Below are 19,990 nucleotides of genomic sequence, written 5' to 3' on the forward strand. Positions count from 1 at the left end.
GACTGTGCCATGCATGGCTTGTTTCATGTGAAATATCATTGCTGATAGAGTTCTGTAAACATCATTTGTCCAAAGTTTGTGGAGGAAAACAAATCCGACATTATTATAGCTGGATAGGATAGTTTAAAATTGAATGATTAATCACTTAGTGCAATGATATAATTATGATAAAGCCTTTTTTTGAGCGGAAATAGAAAACCATTGACAACAATAACTCAAAATGTTTGTCTGTTATAATTAGACAGTAGGTCTAATTAGCATAAATCAGTAGGCAATCATGAGACGAGGATAAAAAAGTTGTATATTGCTCCTGTTGCTTATTGGTGGAGCTGGTATCATCCACTTGAAGACATCACTCATTCGATCATACATGTATCTTACAAACAAGTTGTATCAGATTAGAGATGTTGCTTTATATTTCTTCTTCTTTCTCAACAGAAAATGAAATCCAGAGCTAGAAAAATGTCGCCAGATATTCGGCAAATAGATCTGGATGTGAACCGGACATATCGTGATCATATCATGTTCAGAGATAGATATGGCGTCAAGTATGTACCATTAAATTTCTGCAACAAACGTTGTTCTTGTTATAAATAAGTAATACAAACATAGCCAGAATAGTTTGAAATCACTGTACTAGATCAAAATTGTATTTATATAGTTGGAAAAAATGGTGTGCAGATTATATTATATTATAAGAACCATCAGTTTATGACATGAAGTAGTTTGCCCTCTGAGATGAGTGATTCTTTCGGGATCTTGAGTGAAATTGGAAGTTGAGTGGCGTCAGCTTGTTGACTGCGAGGAAGAGGTCTGGGAAAAAATATTGAGGTTGTACATGTATGACCACGTAAGAATGCAATTTGTCTACTTGGGTTGGGTCAAGTCTAAATCTGGGTTATCGACAATGGCTGCAAGTTGCGTATGGTTTGCATGAAAATTACCTCTCTTTTCAATCCAAATTACACCATTTATTTTGCATTACTTACATCCACAGTCTCTCTCCTCTCTCATGTTAATTTCAATGAGAAACAGTTTAATCTTTTTTTTCTTGCAAATTTGTATAAATGTATGAATAACTTATATGGAAGGTTCAACATTCATAGTCCATGAAAACCATAGATACATAATTTTCTCACAATTTCACTCAATATTTACATGTAGGAGTTAAGTTCGGGCATATTAATAGTTTTGTCGCTGAAATTGAATATCCTCTGAAAACTACATGAAACCCACTACTGTAGAATACCGTACTTTATTTTCGCTTGGAATTAATTTTCGCTATTTTCGCTGAAGGAATGATTCAGTGAAATTAAAATCCAGCAAATATACCTTTTTTCCTATATTTTACATTCAACTTGTCAAAAATTAGTGAAAATAAATTCCATACAAAACACCCGAAATGTCTTTTCAGCAAATATTAATTCCAGCTAAAATAAAGAATTTTACAGTGTACCATTAACTTACTGTCATTTACTGTATGTCAATTTACCATGCTATAAATGCAATGTAAATATTCACATATTTTGCATTGTTTTCAGACAACAGGCATTGTTTCATGTGTTAGCTGCCTACTCAATGTACAACACGGTAAGTGGAGTGTATGTACAATGATGTGGTGTATTTATTTTAAAGGCGGTGGTCATCGCCCTACGTCCTGCTCGATATGGGACTCATGGTGACGTATACAGCGCGTGTGAAATACATTGTTTGTTTACATGAAATTAAAACACAAGCTGTGCAATAACACCACCTATTAAAAGGAAACCAATACTATAAATAGGGGCAAGATGGTCACCGCAATTAGTATGCTAATCCGAACCAAGCCGATACATCGTGATGGGAGCTCCGGGAAATGTGCCATTTACAATGTTTAGAGATCAAGCTGTGATCTCAAATGAATTTCTACGGGGGCATGAATATGTACGCTAGCGATTACACTCATCTGGTTGGGCTTTTGATGTATAAATGTTGTTGTTTTTGGTCGAAACATGCCGCGACAAGTAAAAATCCTGAGTTTAAAATAGTGGCTAATGTATACAAAATGTCTGTCAATCACAGTTTGAGTAAGGGAGCATAATAAGCGTTCATTTACTTAGTGGACAGAGGCGGAGTTAATCACCCATGAGCATGTGGTGCAATCCATGGGATTGAGCAATTCCCCTTTAAAGACATAAAATGCAATAAAAAATGTCGTAATTAAAAAGCACTACATATTCTCACTTCAATTGAAGTAGACATTGTCGGTTCTTGCGTTCATAGATTAGAATTTTAATTCCTGTAGGAGGTTGGTTACTGCCAAGGGATGAGTCAAATAGCGGCGCTGTTGTTGATGTATTTAAATGAAGAAGACGCATTCTGGGCGCTATCACAGTTATTAACAGATACCAAACATGCTATGCATGGTAAGTAGTTGATATTGTATACCGACTATAGAGGGCCTACTATTTTTAAGATTTCAAAGTGAGGCTATGTGGGTAGCGTATTTACTCTATCACTATTAATACATGTGCTTACATTAATAGAGTGTCTATGGTCAAAGTTGGACATGTGATTAATAATTCATATTTTTGAATAATTCAACATACAGTAAATGTAATTTTTGGTTCATGTCTGCTTTTCTTGGAGACAGCTTCAAATAGAGTAGACGATATGCTAAAATTTCCACCATCACTGAAATGTTGAATATGTTATATTCACCGAGAATAGAACTGACATAACCATGCACCGTTACAGAGTGTGTGAAACAGGTAGATGTGTGTAGTAATCATTAGGGTTAAATATGTAGAGCGCCCTCAGGAGGTATTGCTCACTCCTGCCATAGAGGGCGCAAACATAATACAACATGAGCATATAGATAATGAGTAGGTTTTACCCTTTAATATCAATAAATGTTTTGAAGAAACACATGGAAACTTCTACCAAACTTCTACCAAGTTTAATTTGAGTCCAGCTACCCTATTGCCTCACTATAACGGTATCCAGACATCCCAGAAATGATGGCGCACAACATCTGACTGGAAACAGTCTATCCTGGGGGGCAGAGCTGCGCTACAAGACGTTCCACGTTGCTAAGACGCGCACCACTCTTCCATGTATTTCTCTGAGCTCTGCGTGAGTTACTGAGGAACGCAGAGTGAAGAGCCGGTGAAAATTCGAGAAAACAACAGGAACTCAACTTTGAAGTAATCCTGAACAATCAAATTTATATGCGTTACACACACACGGTAATCTTGTTACACTGTTCAGGGGAGTCTCAACAACCATCCCAAAGTACCGTTTTCTAAGAGTTTTCATCTTGATGGTTGCCATGCGGTGAAAATGCCTGGATGTTCAACCCCCCAGAATTGGCAAATTGGGAAACTACTGTATCACATTTCAAGCCATTTACACAGAAATTTTCACTTTGAATGTTTCTTGCTCTGTTTGGGATACGTTGAAAATTACAAGTTTTGGCTACACCAGAAAATAATTCACAAAGAAAATAGGGTGTTGTATTCATTTAGTACTTCTTAAACATTGAGGGATATACTGTTTGTCCCCTACTTTCTGCACTGTTACTACCTCTACAGGTGCTACTTAGCTTTTTGTTTCTTCAAATAATTATTCCCTTATGATTACGATATATATTTGATAAATAGACATCAGTGGGATAAGACTAACTTGCCTCACGACGGTCTAATCCAACTTGCGTTCCTTGTTGGTGGATGAATAATCCAACGCTTGGCAAATTCTGCTCGCAATGAAGAGCCGACAGACATCAAAGGATCAAAAATATTTACCATGATTTTTTTCCTATGCAGGATTTTTTATTCCCGGTTTCCCAAAGCTGTTAAGATTTCAAGATCATCATGATAAAATATTAAAGAAATTTATTCCTAAAGTCAAGAAACATTTTGTAAGTTGTTTATAATTTTCCTAATATATATATTTAATGAGTATGTTATGTGTTAGACGCAACCTGTTATCATTTTCACATTCACACTGTACATTGAAAGATTAGATTCACTTATTTGTCAAATTATCTGAGCGCTAGAGAATTTAGGTTTTAGGCATGAGAAGGTTGTTTCTCACACATTGAAAACACACTCATAACTCATTTTTGGTGCTTGTAGGAAAACTATTTGTCACGCTCCAGCCATTTACAAAAGGCAAGGCCTGATTTATTGGTTATGGCCACATCTGTCTGGGTCATGCATTTGTTGCTTTCCTGCTGCCCATTGCTGTTCCATTGTACTTATCACACAATTTAATCTCTTCACTGTCTCACCTTCCAAATGTGTAATGAAACTTTGGTAAGCATCTTCTGCTGGAACAGGAAAGCAAGTTTTAGAAAAATGTCTTCACAATAAAAACCAGTAGAAAATCACTACACTGATTTACTCCTCTCTAACCAGTAGATCCCTTGTTTTAATTATTATTATGTATTACTGTTACAGGCCAGGTATGAAATCTATCCTAGTCTCTATACTATGAAGTGGTTCTTTCAGTGTTTTCTGGACAGGGTAAGTTTACTGAACATGAAATTCTACCTCAGCATCGCCTGCTGAAAGTCTCCATAGATACAACGTAGCTGATATATTTCCATCAGTAGGGGGGATGTGTTAACAAAGATCGCATTAGTACATTTGTATTTTACGTAGTGAAGGAATAAACAATCTTAATCTTTGTGACAAATGAGATCTCATCTCTCAGTTATGTAGCAAATAAATAAAAATTCCTGGAGTTTCTGTTGCCTTCCTGAAGGCCGTTATCATTGAACATCTTTTATAGTCTTTGTATGTCTACGTTACTTGTGTATCTACACATATTTACAGGGTTGGGTTGTCTTGGGGTTAGGTTTGAAGTCTGATGGCTTGTAAATCTCATAAACTGCCTCAATTATGAAATTTGAAAAATTAATGATATATGTATGTGTAAAAAGTACTGTACCAGCTACTGTAGAATATTATTATATAATTTCACTGTTTTGTACGTCATTTATTTTCACTGATTTTTGATGACCTGAAAGTGAAACATAGATGGAACAAATTTCACTGGATTTTATTTTCACTGATTTATCCCTTCAAATATATAATCCAAGGGAGAATAAAGTATTTCAAAGTACTTGCTCTGTTTTAATGATGTACTTGTTTTTCATAGGTACCATTTACACTAACGTTACGGACATGGGATATCTATATGCTAGAGGGTCAGAAGATTTTAACTGCCATGTCATATAACATTCTTAAAATGCACAGAAGTAAGTTTAGTTTGATTATATCCTTTGAAGACCTGTTTGGTTTATTCTTGCTCTAGCTTGTGAATTTATAGTTGTTTCATGATCTAATGCCAAATATGTACTATGTGTCAGGTGACACTCGCGTGCTGTGTGTCAGGTGACACTCGCGTGCTTTGGGTCAGGTAACACTTGTGTGCTATGTGTCAGGTGACACTCGTGTGCTATGTGTCAGGCGACACTCGTGTGCTGTGTGTCAGGCGACACTCGTGTACCGCGTGTCAGGCGACACTCGTGTACCGCGTGTCTGGCGACACCCGTGTGCCGTGTGTCAGGTGACGCCCGTGTCTGGTGACACCCATGTCTGGTGACACCTGCGTGCCGTGTGTCAGGTGACACCCATGTTGTGTGTCAGGTGACACTCGTGTGTCGTATGTCAGGTGACACACGTTTGCTATGTGTCAGGTGACACTCGTGTGCCGTGTGTCAGGTGACACTCGTGTGCCGTGTGTCAGGCGACGCCCGTGTCTGGTGACACCCATATCTGGTGACACCCATATCTGGTGACACCTGCGTGCCGTGTGTCAGGTGACACCCGTGTGCTATGTGTCAGGTGACACACGTTTGCTATGTGTCAGGTGACACTCGTGTGCCGTGTGTCAGGTGACACTCGTGTGCCGTGTGTCAGGCGACGCCCGTGTGTCGTGTGTCAGGTGATGCCCGTGTCTGGTGACACCCATGTCTGGTGACACCTGCGTGCCGTGTGTCAGGTGACACCCATGTTGTGTGTCAGGTGACACTCGTGTGCCGTATGTCAGGTGACACACGTGTGCTATGTGTCAGGTGACACTCGTGTGCCGTGTGTCAGGTGACACTCGTGTGCCGTGTGTCAGGCGACGCCCGTGTGTCGTGTGTCAGGCGACGCCCGTGTGTCGTGTGTCAGGTGATGCCCGTGTCTGGTGACATCCATGTCTGGTGACACCTGCGTGCCGTGTGTCAGGTGACACCCATGTTGTGTGTCAGGTGACACTCGTGTGCCGTATGTCAGATGACACTCGTGTGCCGTATGTCAGATGACACTTGTGTGCTATGTGTCAGGTGACACTCGTGTGCCGTGTGTCAGGTGACACTTGTGTGCCGTTTGTCAGGTGACACTCGTGTGCCAGTATTACACAACAACTATTTGCAGCTCATTGCAGTCTGGCACCTATTTACTGTATCTTTTATTTTAAATACTTAGTAAATAACGTGTTTGCAGACGGTCTAGAAAGTTATACAAAAACTATCATCCTTTGAAAACATAAGTGTAAACCGTCGATCAACGAGAAAATGTCCATACAAATCGATCAGTGGTTTGTCATTGATGATAAAAAATACTCATATATTTAATGTAATATGCATTTATTTTTTTTAATTTTCTTGGTAAGTAGTAATGAAAGTATATTCTAAAAGAAGTTTCAAATAAAAACACAACTGTATTGCTGAATAGCAAATGATCACGGTAGCGCAATCCGGTCATGCTGCGTTTGACAATTGTTTATTATTACATGGTAGTGATTATTAATAACGTACAAAAAGTAAATTTGTTGAATTGTTATGAAATGCAAGTAAAATTCAACTTAGTTTCACCGTAAATGAATGATTACGATCGCATATATATGCTGGATGTGATACAATATCTGCCCTTTTTTGTCTTTAATAAGTTGACCTGATAGGTCAAATTGCTAATCAACCAATCAAAATGGTGGATGATGTTCAAATTACCATAGCTCATTTGAATATGTTAATGTTAATGAATGCAACACAGGAGAGATTTGCCCATGTTTTAGTACGAACTTTACCTTTGATTTTGATAGCAAAACTGTACAATTTTTTTTTAAATGGAGAAATTAGTTTTCAAAAATAAACTGAACATTTGAAGACTAATTAGTCCCCGTTCGGAAGCAGTCCGAAAACGGTGACTTATGTTTTGACCTCTGTGTGTCTGTGCATGTGTCCGAACCTGTATCTTAGAAATGCCTGGACCAATCACAATCAAACTTCACACATACATCATACTTGATATTATACATATGCACGATTCAAAATGCCTGAATGGTGTCCATATTTGTGCAAACAAATCATCAAAATCAAGCATTCTTCAGCTGTATACAGATGGATTTTGTTCAAACTTGGTATATACATTAGACATTATAGGACCTTGATGCACATCATTTTGTTTTACGATCTGATTCAAGATGGCCGAATGGCGGCCATTTTTGTGCTAACAAATCATCAAAATCAAGCATTTCTTGGCTGTTTACAGATGGATTTTGTGCAAACTTGGTTTGCACATCATTTTGTTTTTTCAGATAAGATTCAAAATGGCTGACTGGTTGCCATTTTGTTGTAATGAATGTGGTTCTGGTGCCATATTTCTGACTTGCTTTGACTGATTATGTTCAAATTTTTATATATTCATTATACATCATGTCATAGATATACAGATATATTGATTTGACAATCCTATTAAAAATGGCCGAATGGAGGCCATTTTTGTGCTAAAAAAACATCTGATTCAAATATCAAGCATTTCTGGATGGATTTTGTTCAAACTTGTTTAACATTGTTTACGGTGATAACAGCTTATTTTCGAAACAAAGCTTTACCCATTCACGCTAACCACGATAAACTTCCTACTCTTGAATAGGTGTCAATGACTACGGTAAAACTTGTAAGACCGTGAGTAAGATCAGGAGTGAGTGTTGTTTTGACTTGGGTATTGATGATTTCAGGACTTAATTGCATAAATGAAGACAAACGTTTGTGAAAGTCACTTCAATCTGTGTCATAGGACACCAGTGAAAGAAAATTCATGATTTCCACTGACTTTGTCTTGTGAAATGAAAGCAGTTTATGGTGTTAAAACAATGAGACTTTTGGCATCATTTGTGAAAGATACTCTACAATATCTTCATATGTCTGAGCACTGGGATGTGAAAATCATTAGTCTGAAATTCATGCTAAAAAGTCAAATGTGGTTAACTATGAACCACTGGTGATCGGGATAATACTGGTGTCACCGTCTGTCAATTCTATGTTGTTTTTATCATTGGAAGAACATTGTAATTTGTGAGCCTCTCTGCCTTGATACTTCATTCTGCTCCATCCAGTATACGTCTCAAATGAGTTCTCTATTTGTTACAGAATGTATGCTTCTTTGAAAGTCTAATTTATTTATTTATTTTTTTTTCTCAGGATCTATTTTGAAAAAGAATATGGAGGAAGTTGTGTGGTTTCTGCAACAGGATCTAGCAAATGACTTTGGGTTCAGGGACGATGAGTGTATTGAGTCGCTTCAGGAATGTATAGCTGAATTACGACGATCAAAATTGATCGTTCCACAAACCCCTAAATCAAATATTGAACTTCCACAGCTGCCATTTGGACTCTTACGACATACTAATTATTATCAAGCTACGGGTGTGCGGCAGCCGCTGAGCGAGAATGAAAAAAGTCAAATAGACAAAACTGACCGGCCAGATGTAACGCTTTCTGTCAGTGAAAGTAATTCTCAAATGTCAGTTGCTCAGTCAAATATATCCTCATTCACACAGATGTCGTCGACAACCGACGGACGGTCACGGCGGTCTCCAAACGGCCGGTACTCGGCACAGACAAGCGTGACAAGTATGAGCACAGTTGGGACGATGGAGAGCAGGAGCGATGCGCACCGGATACACTTGAATAGAGATTCCTCCGATGAGAGGATGGAACATGTTTCATTACCAATGCAGCAGAGCCCACCTGAAAGGCCGACCAGTTACCCTTCTGCATCAGGATCAAGACCAACGTCGCCAATCACCAACAAAGAAGTGAGACACATATCACATATGTCGACAGGGTCTTCTTACGACAATGTCGAGGATACTTATGAACGTTCAATGGAAGATTCATTAGAGAATTTAGGTGTCAACGGACGTTACAATATGCAAGGGAACTATGTCTCGTACCCGGCCACGCATTTACAGGAGGACCCTCAAATGCCTGCTGTTAATGGCGTTCAGGCGTTCCATGTCAGTAGTCAGGGGCAAGCTGATAGACAGGAGCATGTCATTCAAACACCATATACAGACAGTCACATGTACCACGACAGACATGCTGACACGCACAGTGGGAGACCTGTATATACCGAGAGCCCATTGCCTGTGGAAGGGGCTGCGCACAATGTGAGCACAATTGAGGTAGAGGTCAGGGCTACTTCCAAGAGCCCCACACCGGAAGTGTCTGGAGCTCATAATAAAAAACAAAGTCCACGGAGAAAGAAACATAACAAGCGTTCTACTTCAAAAAGCAGCCCCAAACGAAAAGAACCTGCTTACAATGATGTCTTACAGAACGGTGAATTGGAAGACAGTCCAACGCATCATCATTATTACAGGAAGCCAATTGATGGCCAACTTCCAAGCCCACCTGGTGTCAACAGCAACTCTAGGTCGAAACAAGGAGTCATGGTTTAAAAAAACCCTCTTAGGGGGCCCATTAAAACTAGCATACGTCTCCCTAGGTCTGTGTTGAAAGTGGTCTTCTTACCCAAGAAACTAACTAGTGTGAGAAAAGAGCTAGTTGTAGTTTGAGTGGATTGAAAATTTTGATTTCAGAAGAAAAAGAAAGCAATGGTAAATAGGAAACACATTGTAAATATATTAAAGTATGATGTCATCAAGTACTGTGACATCATCAATTACTGTGATGTCATCAAATACTGTGATGTCACTGATGATATACAGCTTTCAATGATGTCATCAATGATGTGATACTTTCCCTCGTTGGACTGTTGAAGCTCAAAACTGACATGAACAAATTAACATTTCAGAACTTATTGACGATATTTTTTACATAATATAGGAATTTACCCTTTTTTTTGAATTTGTTTAGCATTTTTTTTACATGGCAGCTTAATATGATGTAGGTAATAATTGGTTCTCTCCAACTCAGTAGCTTCACAGCTAACATAATAATGGTCACAATAATTCAATTTGCATTAAAGGAGTCTGATTTTGCATTAAAGGAGTCATTTTTGTGATGTAATAAATTTATCAAGTGATGTCATCAATGTTGCTGAGTGATGTCAGTAGTTGTTACTTCATGATGTCATCATTTTGTGCCATTGACACTATATGATGTCGTCAGTTTGTGATATTGGCAATTTATTATGTCATTAGTTTGTGATACTGGCAATTAATGATGTCATCAGTTTGTGGTATTGACATTTCATGATGTCATCAGTTTGTGATATTGACACTTCATGATGTCATCAGTTTGTGATATTGACACTTCATGATGTCATCAGTTTGTGATATTGACACTTCATGATGTCATTAGTTTGTGATATTGACACTTCATGATGTCATTAGTTTGTGATATTGAAACTTCATAATGGAACAATAAAACTGTCATCATTTGCATCATCAATATAAAAAATTGTGTTTTTCTAATTAAGATAATTTTCCAGAAATGCATTTCAAAGTGCCAGTCTTCCAATTTCTTTGTGATTATTTATCTTGTTTATGTGCTAGAAGACACACCATAAGCATTGATTACTGCCGTCGAAAATGAACAAAGAAAATTTCTGACATAACTTTTCTGTAGAACATCGCTACCTTGTATAGTCTTCTATAAACTCAACTTTGATCTAGTATATCCAAAACAATTTTTAATAAAAAAAAAAGTTTTTTAATACTAAAGCAGATATTTATATTTTGACCTTTGAAATAAATAACAAATAACTGAGTGCTAAAAATTGCCCATACTTGCATAACAGCTGCCCCTATATATATATAAATTGGGTTACCTGTTGAATGGGAAATAATTGGAACGTACCATTGACATTATGGGGAGGATAAAAATCTGAATTTTCTTGTTATCCATAATATCTTGTACTATCCTAGAGTCACTTCTTGATTGGCAGACAGTTAAAAAGGAAATGATAAAATTGATTGACATTTTTTTTTGGGGGGGGGGGGTTAACCTGAACTTGTTTCCATGGGAACAATGACTTTGTGATTTACCCCATAGTGTTAAACTGTATGCTCTTGTGGCCATCTTCAAATTACATGCAATTAATTGTCCTACTTTAAACTTTCACAAGATAGCCATATGGAATAACTTGGTAAAATTCACTGAATTTAGTGATTTCGCAATAAATTAAAAAAAAAATGTATATATCCTAACTGATACTGTGCTTTTTGTTATCCTGAATTATTTAAAGCATCTGGGTTTTACAAAAATATAAAAAAAAAGATGTTTTGCTTCAACATTGTGTTTCATGGAACTGTTCTAAAATAAAATTTGTTGAATAATATTAGCTTGGCTCACAACAAAATGCAGTTTCATATTACAGGCTTCTTTCTTAGTGTCACATTACCACTTTGCAAATTTATGTGGTACCATTTCTATATATATGGGAAATTAACGAGATTAAAAACAAAATTGGCTTGCAAATATAAACTGGATTTATAAACACTGAGTTAGAAGGCTTTGTTTTCTACAGTTGCATTGTGGGATTATTGTCTGAGGAATAAATTTGCAAAGTGGGAATGCCAAAGACTGTCGTGAATAAGATCATATCATTGACAAATGCTGAAACTGACTTTTCTAAATATATTCAGAATTTGACGATTGTACTAATTAAATCTTCGTTGTGGGAAGAAAAACATAAAAAAAAAAAAAATCGTAAACACACTTGTTTTCATGGAAACATGTCATTTTTGTTTATGCTTCAGAGCAGCAGCCATTTTGTGAATATATCATATTATATTTCATATATCAGGGAAGCATGAGATTATTTTTCTACCAGAATGCTGCATTTTGCATATATAAGCTTGTTTTTTTTTAGTTATTTTAAAATGTTGATTTTTTGGCTTTGTTATTTACATGAATATTTTGATTCATTTGTCAAAGCAGAGGGGTCATTATCTGCGTACATGCTGGAATTGAAGCGTAAAAGACGACAACTCGAGGTAAAAACACAAAAGCTCATGGGTAGACGCTTGTTCGCTGAACAACAAGCTATGACCATCTGTCGCATGCGTGGATGATAATTCCTCTCGCTTAAAATAAAGCATGGCCCTTAACATCATTCATTCTCTGTTTACTATCTATAATGTGGATATATTCAAATAATAGCCGGTCGTGCCACCAAAAAATTACTGACAAGTAAAGTTGTTGGCTGACATTATGTTACTTGTATGTAATATAAACCCATTACTAGTTAAGTGATTTGTATATTTCACATAGCTTTTTAAATGCATATTTTTTTAAATCCTTTTTTTTTGTGTGTGAAGAGAACATGTATGTACATTTCTGTGTGATCGTTCTCTGTACATTATATTGTAGTACAGGTATTTATGTCAATTTTCTTCAAACGCAAACATCAGCATTCATTTCAATTAAGTATATTGTGGTGTTCTCAAAATGGGGGTCATTGATGGACTGCCTTAATGGGGTTGTGTACTCATGACTGCCGTATTGTAGTTTATCCTAGTTTAGCCTGTAATTTTAATAACGTCATATATGAGAAACAAGGGAATGTCTGTATTGACATCTTAGTGTCACGGAGATGAATATTCATCTTCACTCATTTGATGAGTGATTATTTCATTTGTTCCATCATTCTCAAATCAAGATTTAGAGAGTTTATTATCATTCTACTAATTCATATCATTTTGTCTATAATATCATAATCATGTGCATTACTCAGAAAGTTTCAGAGAAGAATTTCTAGCTAGGCAGCCATTTTGAAAAAAAAAAAAAGCCTTCAAACATCGTTCTAATACATCACACTGTGTTCCCCAGACTCAAATGCCAAGCAGTCTACATTATACGATTTAAAACTATTATATTATTACTTCATTTAAACAATTCGGAAATGTTCATTATACATTCATTTTTTTTGTTTTGTTTCAATTCTATTTTGCATAACTTGTTGACTTTTGCAGGCTGTCTATTATAAAACATGGAACCAAAATGTATCACTGGAAAATTATTATTGAAGTCTATGGTGGCTTGTTAGGGCCATTCACCTGTATTTTTCGGCTTCATTTCTAATTTCCGACAATTTCACTTTAATTTACACCTCAGTGAGAATATTTAACCGCAGTGAAAATATTTTTCTCCGCGGTGAGAATATTATTCTCCGCGGTGGAATTATTCAAACCGCGGTGAGAATAATTTTCTCTGCGGTGTAAATATTTACACCATGTGTAAATTCTTGAAAAACAGTGAACGGCCCAAACAAGCCACCATTGTTGTTGAATTTCATTGAAATTATATTTAAAGTAGATACAGTTTAATTGAACTATGATTAAAAATGCATTCATATTTGGATTTCATTTTAATTGAGTTTAATTAAATTGCATTGCATTGATGGAATTAGAAATAAATTCAAATTGAATGCAATGAAATTTAAGTGAAGGGTTTTCATTTTCATCAGAAATCTATACGTGCGTGTTGCCCGACAGATTCCTGTTCCTGTTCCAGTTCCGGTTCTGCGATGTATAGACAACATATTTTGCAACTCTTTTTCAAGTCATGCCTATGTTTATATATTGTTTAGTGTTATGTCAGTTTGCTACTGCTTTTCTTTCACTGCTATGTTCAATGCACGTGCCTGATCGTTTCATAACTTGATGTATATTTTTTGTTCACAAGTTTAAGCTGCAAATACGTGTTGTAGTTTTATGCTGACTATGTTGCTTCTTTTTTTGCAGCTGTTGATTTTAAATGTACCTATGTTTTACATGGCTTGATATGTTCACATACCTATGTTCAACATAATTTTATGTGGGCTATATTGCTTTGCAGCTGTCACTTTCAAATTGATATTGTTATATTTCACAACTATGTTCATTTCACATACATATGTTCAACGTAGTTTGATGTTGGCTTTATTGCTTCTTGTTTGCAGCTGTTACTTTCAAATTAGTCTATGTTTTACATAGTTTTACATTGTTATATTTCATATACATATGTTCAACATAAGTTGATGTTGCTTTCAAATGTAGAACTATACACATGCTCAACATATTCTGATATTATGTTAAATTTCTCACATTTTATTGTTTATCTCACAACTATGTTTAACATAGTTTGATGTTGACTATGTTGCATACATCCTGTTTTGCAGCTGTTGCTTTCAAATACCCATAGTTGTTATTATGTTGCGTATAACTTATTTCACAATCTTTATTTTAAATACTTATGTTTGACATAGTTTGTTGACTATGTTGCATCATTCATGTTTGCAACTATGTTCATTTTAAATAAACAGGTAGTTAATAATGTTATTTCAGAATGATGTAATGGCAATAAAAATGATTAGGATATTTTTTGTTCAAGAATGTTGTTTTTCACCCTACTACCCTACTACAAAATGGTTTGAACCAATCTCCGGTAAATGGACATAATGAAATCTTATGATATATAAACCTCTAGATTATGAGATGTATTTACTGTGTGAAGTATTAACATTTAGGCAATGCGACATTTTCAATATTAGCTTTTATGTCATTTTTATCAGACATAACTTTTATAAGAGAGCAAATTCAAGATTTCATCATGTACATAGATTTCGAGGCTTCCTTCTTTGGTCGGCCATTTTGGATTTGCAACATTTAACCTTTTTTTTGTGTTAATTAAGGGTCAGATACAAAACAAGGCTGATCTGGATGCAAAAAAAAAATGGCAGCTTTTTAGCATCGTAGTTTAGTATTGCATTGAACATTTTCACCTTTTAACTGTTTATCGGTTGATTTCTTCAGCAATAATATATCTTTGGTATGAATTTTCTTTCTTTTTAGCAATAATTTATATCAGAATTTTTACAATCTATTGTGCTTGATTTGCCAAGGTTGTTTATGTTCTGATGCACATGAGCATCTCTTGTTAATAATTTGTTAATATCTGTACAAGTTTAGTTTATGTTTGATGCTGGCTATGTGAAGATCATATCATTATCATATTTGTTAAAATTAAAGTAATTGTAATCCATGTATACATATTGTGTTGAACTCATTTCAAAGTCAATACAAGCTAAGTTATATTATCTTAGAGCGGGAGGGTATGTGCATGCGTAAGAATTGAACGCCAATAACAACATAAAGCTAAAAACGCAAAGGCTTATGGTTAGACGCTTGTTTGTAAACAAAGAAGGTTATGGCCATCTGACGCATGCACACAGGTGCCAACTCACCCGCTTTAACTTGAAAAAAAATGGAACCAAAAAATTTCCAGAAATGTTATAATTATGGTGTGTGTAAGCACAATTACTTATACCATGATGTCATATAAAAGTTCGTAGTTTCAAGAATTCAGATCATTTTTACTTCCTTTGTGTTTAAATCATATGTGAATTGTGTTCTGATATATGTGAATTGACAAAGATTCCCCTTGTGATGAATAAGAGAAAATCCTGCATTGTCACAGAAAACAATTTTTTTTTTTTACACTTTAAATACGTCGCATCAATTAACTCTAATACTGGAATGCCATAAGATAAAGAAACGAGGCTTTGCTGTAAAGTGTAATTATACTAACTAATTATTATCAATGCATGTTAATTTTGTTTACCTATGCATTTCTTTCTTTATACTATGCACTTAATGTCGAAGTACGCTATGTATATTAAAAATTACAGAAGTATGTCTGCCTTGTTATGTTGTGTACACTATATATTTCTTGGTACTCTATTTGTTACTATAGCCAGGCACCCTGTACTCGATTAATGACACCTAGGCATATCATGGTGCTGTGAATTACAGTGTGAATCATATGTACAGATTCTCTAATTCAGAGTAATTTATTAGGACATTTTTTGTAATTGTCAAATCTGCATTTGTCAGGGTGTAGAAATTTTGAATCGTATGTTCTGAAAAGGTACTGACTATTCTTGGTGAAGACTTAATCTATTATGTTTACAGAAAACAAATTTATTTGATTTATTTAAAAAAAATACGTTTATAATTATAAAGTTACCATTAGAGTATCCTTGTAACATTCTAATTAAGTGAAAGAACATTTGTTTTCAATGAAAAGAATCTATTTCTACTGCGTGTCGTAGTGCTTCTCCATCCAATATTAACAAACGAAAGTGTTCTGGTATGACCTGGAATACACTCACTGTTGGTAATTCCAGGTTTTACTCAATTTTGACTGAATTCTGTGGAAATTTTTCTAAAGCTGGAGGCTACAGTTGCCTAGCTATGTTTTAATGTAATTTATGCTAAATCTTGCAACAATTTCTTCTGTAAATATGCATATTAATGAGCGTCATACATGTTTATGCATATTAATGAGCGTCATTCATGTTTATGTTAATTATTTGTTTGCAGCTGTTTAATATTCGATTCTCGGTGTATGTTGTAATGTGAACAATATATTTTACATGGATTATGTAAATCGCGTGGGACCCACACCATGGTGCATATGCACTATGTTAAAACCAATGTGGAGTGAAATGATAGTGGCTGCAATTTTAATTTGATATTTTAAGCTGTTTATCCTGTCTGATTTTTTTTTCATGCGTAATGACATATTTGAATGCATATTTTCATGATTGTGTTTATCAAAGCATTCATTGTATTTACAATAAACATTTTATTTTAATCATATTTGCTTCAATTGCTGAGCCGATATTTGCATGCTTTTTAATGTTCTGTTTTATTGTCAGCATTTCAGATATTCAATTGTTGGGGGTTCCTTCTATATTATATATTTTGAGTTTGAAAACAAAAGCTGCCATGTGTCAGGAAATTTAAACCGTGCGTTTCCTAATGATGCAAAATACACAAACCGCCTTTTCATGATAGCTAAAAAAAGTGAAATTTCGTAGCAGTTACAATGGTTGATTGCAGTATCTTAGATTTGTAGTTGAGTATATGCATGCCCCACAAAGGGTCAGACATCCTGGTACATTCTTGGTGTACAAACACACTACCAAGGAAAATGCCACAATAAACACCCCCTCCCCCCAAATTATTTCAGTTGGCTGAAATACAGTTTAACTTAACAAAAGGTGACGTATATAATAATTATTGCCGTTCTATAGGACAATACCCACTCCAAGTGACAGGATGTGTGACCTTTATAAGTCATGCACGAGTTCAAATTAAGAGAAAATGCCCGATGTTGTTAAATTGAACAGTATGTATTCTATTATGCACTGCATGAACACTCAAATGTTTCTTCTGTTCGGGGACTGCGTCGTAAATCATGTGTAGTTATGAAGTATGATGACCGTACTATTTGCTGCAGTGTTCAGACGCAATATCTTGTACATGACGTTTAATATTAACATTGTCTATCCATCACTTCACTTTGAGGAGTCACTTTATTAGTTGTAAATATACCTACTGAATTTCAGCTGTCAATAAAATTACCCACATTTAATAATTGCTCGTTTGTGTGCTTTATTTGATTTATGTGAACTTTCAACATGCAGCATGTATGGAGTAAATCTGTCTTGAATTGTCCAATGTAGAGTGTATGTATTCATATGCAGATTATAAACACAACACCTGTATTCATATGCAGGTTGTAAATACCATGCCTGTATTTATATGCGGATTGAAACATCATACCTGTATTCATATGCAGATTGTATATACCATACCTGTATTCATATACAGATTGTAAATGCCATACCTGTATTCATATGCAGTTTGTATATACCATGCATGTATTCATATGCAGATTATAAACACCACACCTGTATTCATATGCAGGTTGTAAACACCACATCTGTATTCATATGCAGATTGTAAATACCATACCTGTATTCATATGGAGATTGTATATACCACACCTGTATTCATATGCAGGTTGTATATACCATACCTGTATTCATATGCAGATTATAAACACCACACCTGTATTCATATGCAGATTGTAAATGCCATACCTGTATTCATATGCAGATTGTATATACCATACCTGTATTCATATGCAGGTTGTAAATACCATACTTGTATTCATATGCAGATTGTAAATACCATACCTGTATTCATATGCAGATTGTAAACACCACACCTGTATTCATATGCAGATTGTAAATACCATACCTGTATTCGTATGTAGATTGTAAATACCATATCTGTATTCATATGCAGGTTGTAAATACCATACCTGTATTCGTATGTAGATTGTAAATACCATATCTGTATTCATATGCAGGTTGTACATACCATACCTGTATTCGTATGTAGATTGCAAATACCATACTTGTATTCATATGCAGGTTGTAAATACCATACCTGTATTCGTATGTAGATTGTTAATACCATATCTGTATTCATATGCAGGTTGTAAATACCATACCTGTATTCATATACAGATTGTAAACATCATATCTGTGTTCATATGCAGATTGTAAATACCACGTCTGTATTCTCATGCAGATTGTAAACAACACATGTGTATTCGTATGTAGATTGTAAATACCACACCTGTATTAATATGCAAGTTGTATATACCATACCTGTATTCATATGCAGGCTGTAAACATCATACCTGTATTCATATGCAGATTGTAAACAGCATACCTGTATTCATATGCAGGCTGTAAACAGCATACCTGTATTCATATGCAGGCTGTAAACAGCATACCTGTATTCATATGCAGATTGTAAACAGCATACCTGTATTCATATGCAGATTGTAAACAGCATACCTGTATTCATATGCAGGCTGTAAACAGCATACCTGTATTCATATGCAGGCTGTAAAAAGCATACCTGTATTCATATGCAGGCTGTAAACAGCATACCTGTATTCATATGCAGGCTGTAAACAGCATACCTGTATTCATATGCAGATTGTAAACAGCATACATGTATTCATATGCAGGCTGTAAACAGCATACCTGTATTCATATGCAGGCTGTAAACAGCATACCTGTATTTGTATGCAGATTGTAAATACCATACCTGTATTTCTGTATTTGTATGCAGATTGTAAATACCATACCTGTATTTGTATGCAGATTGTAAATACCATACCTGTATTTGTATGCAGATTGTAAACACCATACCTGTATTTGTATGCAGATTGTAAACACCATACCTGTATTTGTATGCAGATTGTAAATACCATACCTGTATTTGTATGCAGATTGTAAATACCATACCTGTATGTGTATGCAGATTGTAAATACCATACCTGTATTTGTATGCAGATTGTAAATACCATACCTGTATTTGTATGCAGATTGTAAATACATTACCTGTATTTGTATGCAGATTGTAAATACCATACCTGTATTTGTATGCAGATTGTAAACACCATACCTGTATTTGTATGCAGATTGTAAACACCATACCTGTATTTGTATGCAGATTGTAAATACCATACCTGTATTTGTATGCAGATTGTAAACACCATACCTGTATTTGTATGCAGATTGTAAACACCATACCTGTATTTGTATGCAGATTGTAAACACCATACCTGTATTTGTATGCAGATTGTAAACACCATACCTGTATTTGTATGCAGATTGTAAACACCATACCTGTATTTGTATGCAGATTGTAAACACCATACCTGTATTTGTATGCAGATTGTAAACACCATACCTGTATTTGTATGCAGATTGTAAACACCATACCTGTATTTGTATGCAGATTGTAAAAACCATACCTGTATTTGTATGCAGATTGTAAATACCATACATGTATTTGTATGCAGATTGTAAACACCATACCTGTATTTGTATGCAGATTGTAAACACCATACCTG

General features: G+C 35.4%; 1 protein-coding gene across 1 annotated transcript in view; it reads left to right on the forward strand.

The window, feature by feature from the left end:
- Positions 1–17,647, forward strand: part of LOC102810319 (USP6 N-terminal-like protein) — a 50,017-nt gene extending 32,370 nt beyond the window's left edge. The window contains exons 7-13 of the mRNA XM_085506482.1: positions 439–548; positions 1,542–1,590; positions 2,285–2,405; positions 3,804–3,898; positions 4,440–4,505; positions 5,143–5,242; positions 8,456–17,647. Coding sequence (XP_085362608.1) covers positions 439–548; positions 1,542–1,590; positions 2,285–2,405; positions 3,804–3,898; positions 4,440–4,505; positions 5,143–5,242; positions 8,456–9,717 — 1,803 coding nt within the window. The 3' untranslated portion in view covers positions 9,718–17,647. The remainder of the gene's footprint in view (positions 1–438; positions 549–1,541; positions 1,591–2,284; positions 2,406–3,803; positions 3,899–4,439; positions 4,506–5,142; positions 5,243–8,455) is intronic.
- Positions 17,648–19,990: the final 2,343 nt, after the last annotated feature.

Source organism: Saccoglossus kowalevskii, chromosome 12 (assembly GCF_978046115.1).
Source record: "Saccoglossus kowalevskii chromosome 12, keSacKowa6.1, whole genome shotgun sequence".
NCBI lineage: Eukaryota > Metazoa > Hemichordata > Enteropneusta > Harrimaniidae > Saccoglossus > Saccoglossus kowalevskii.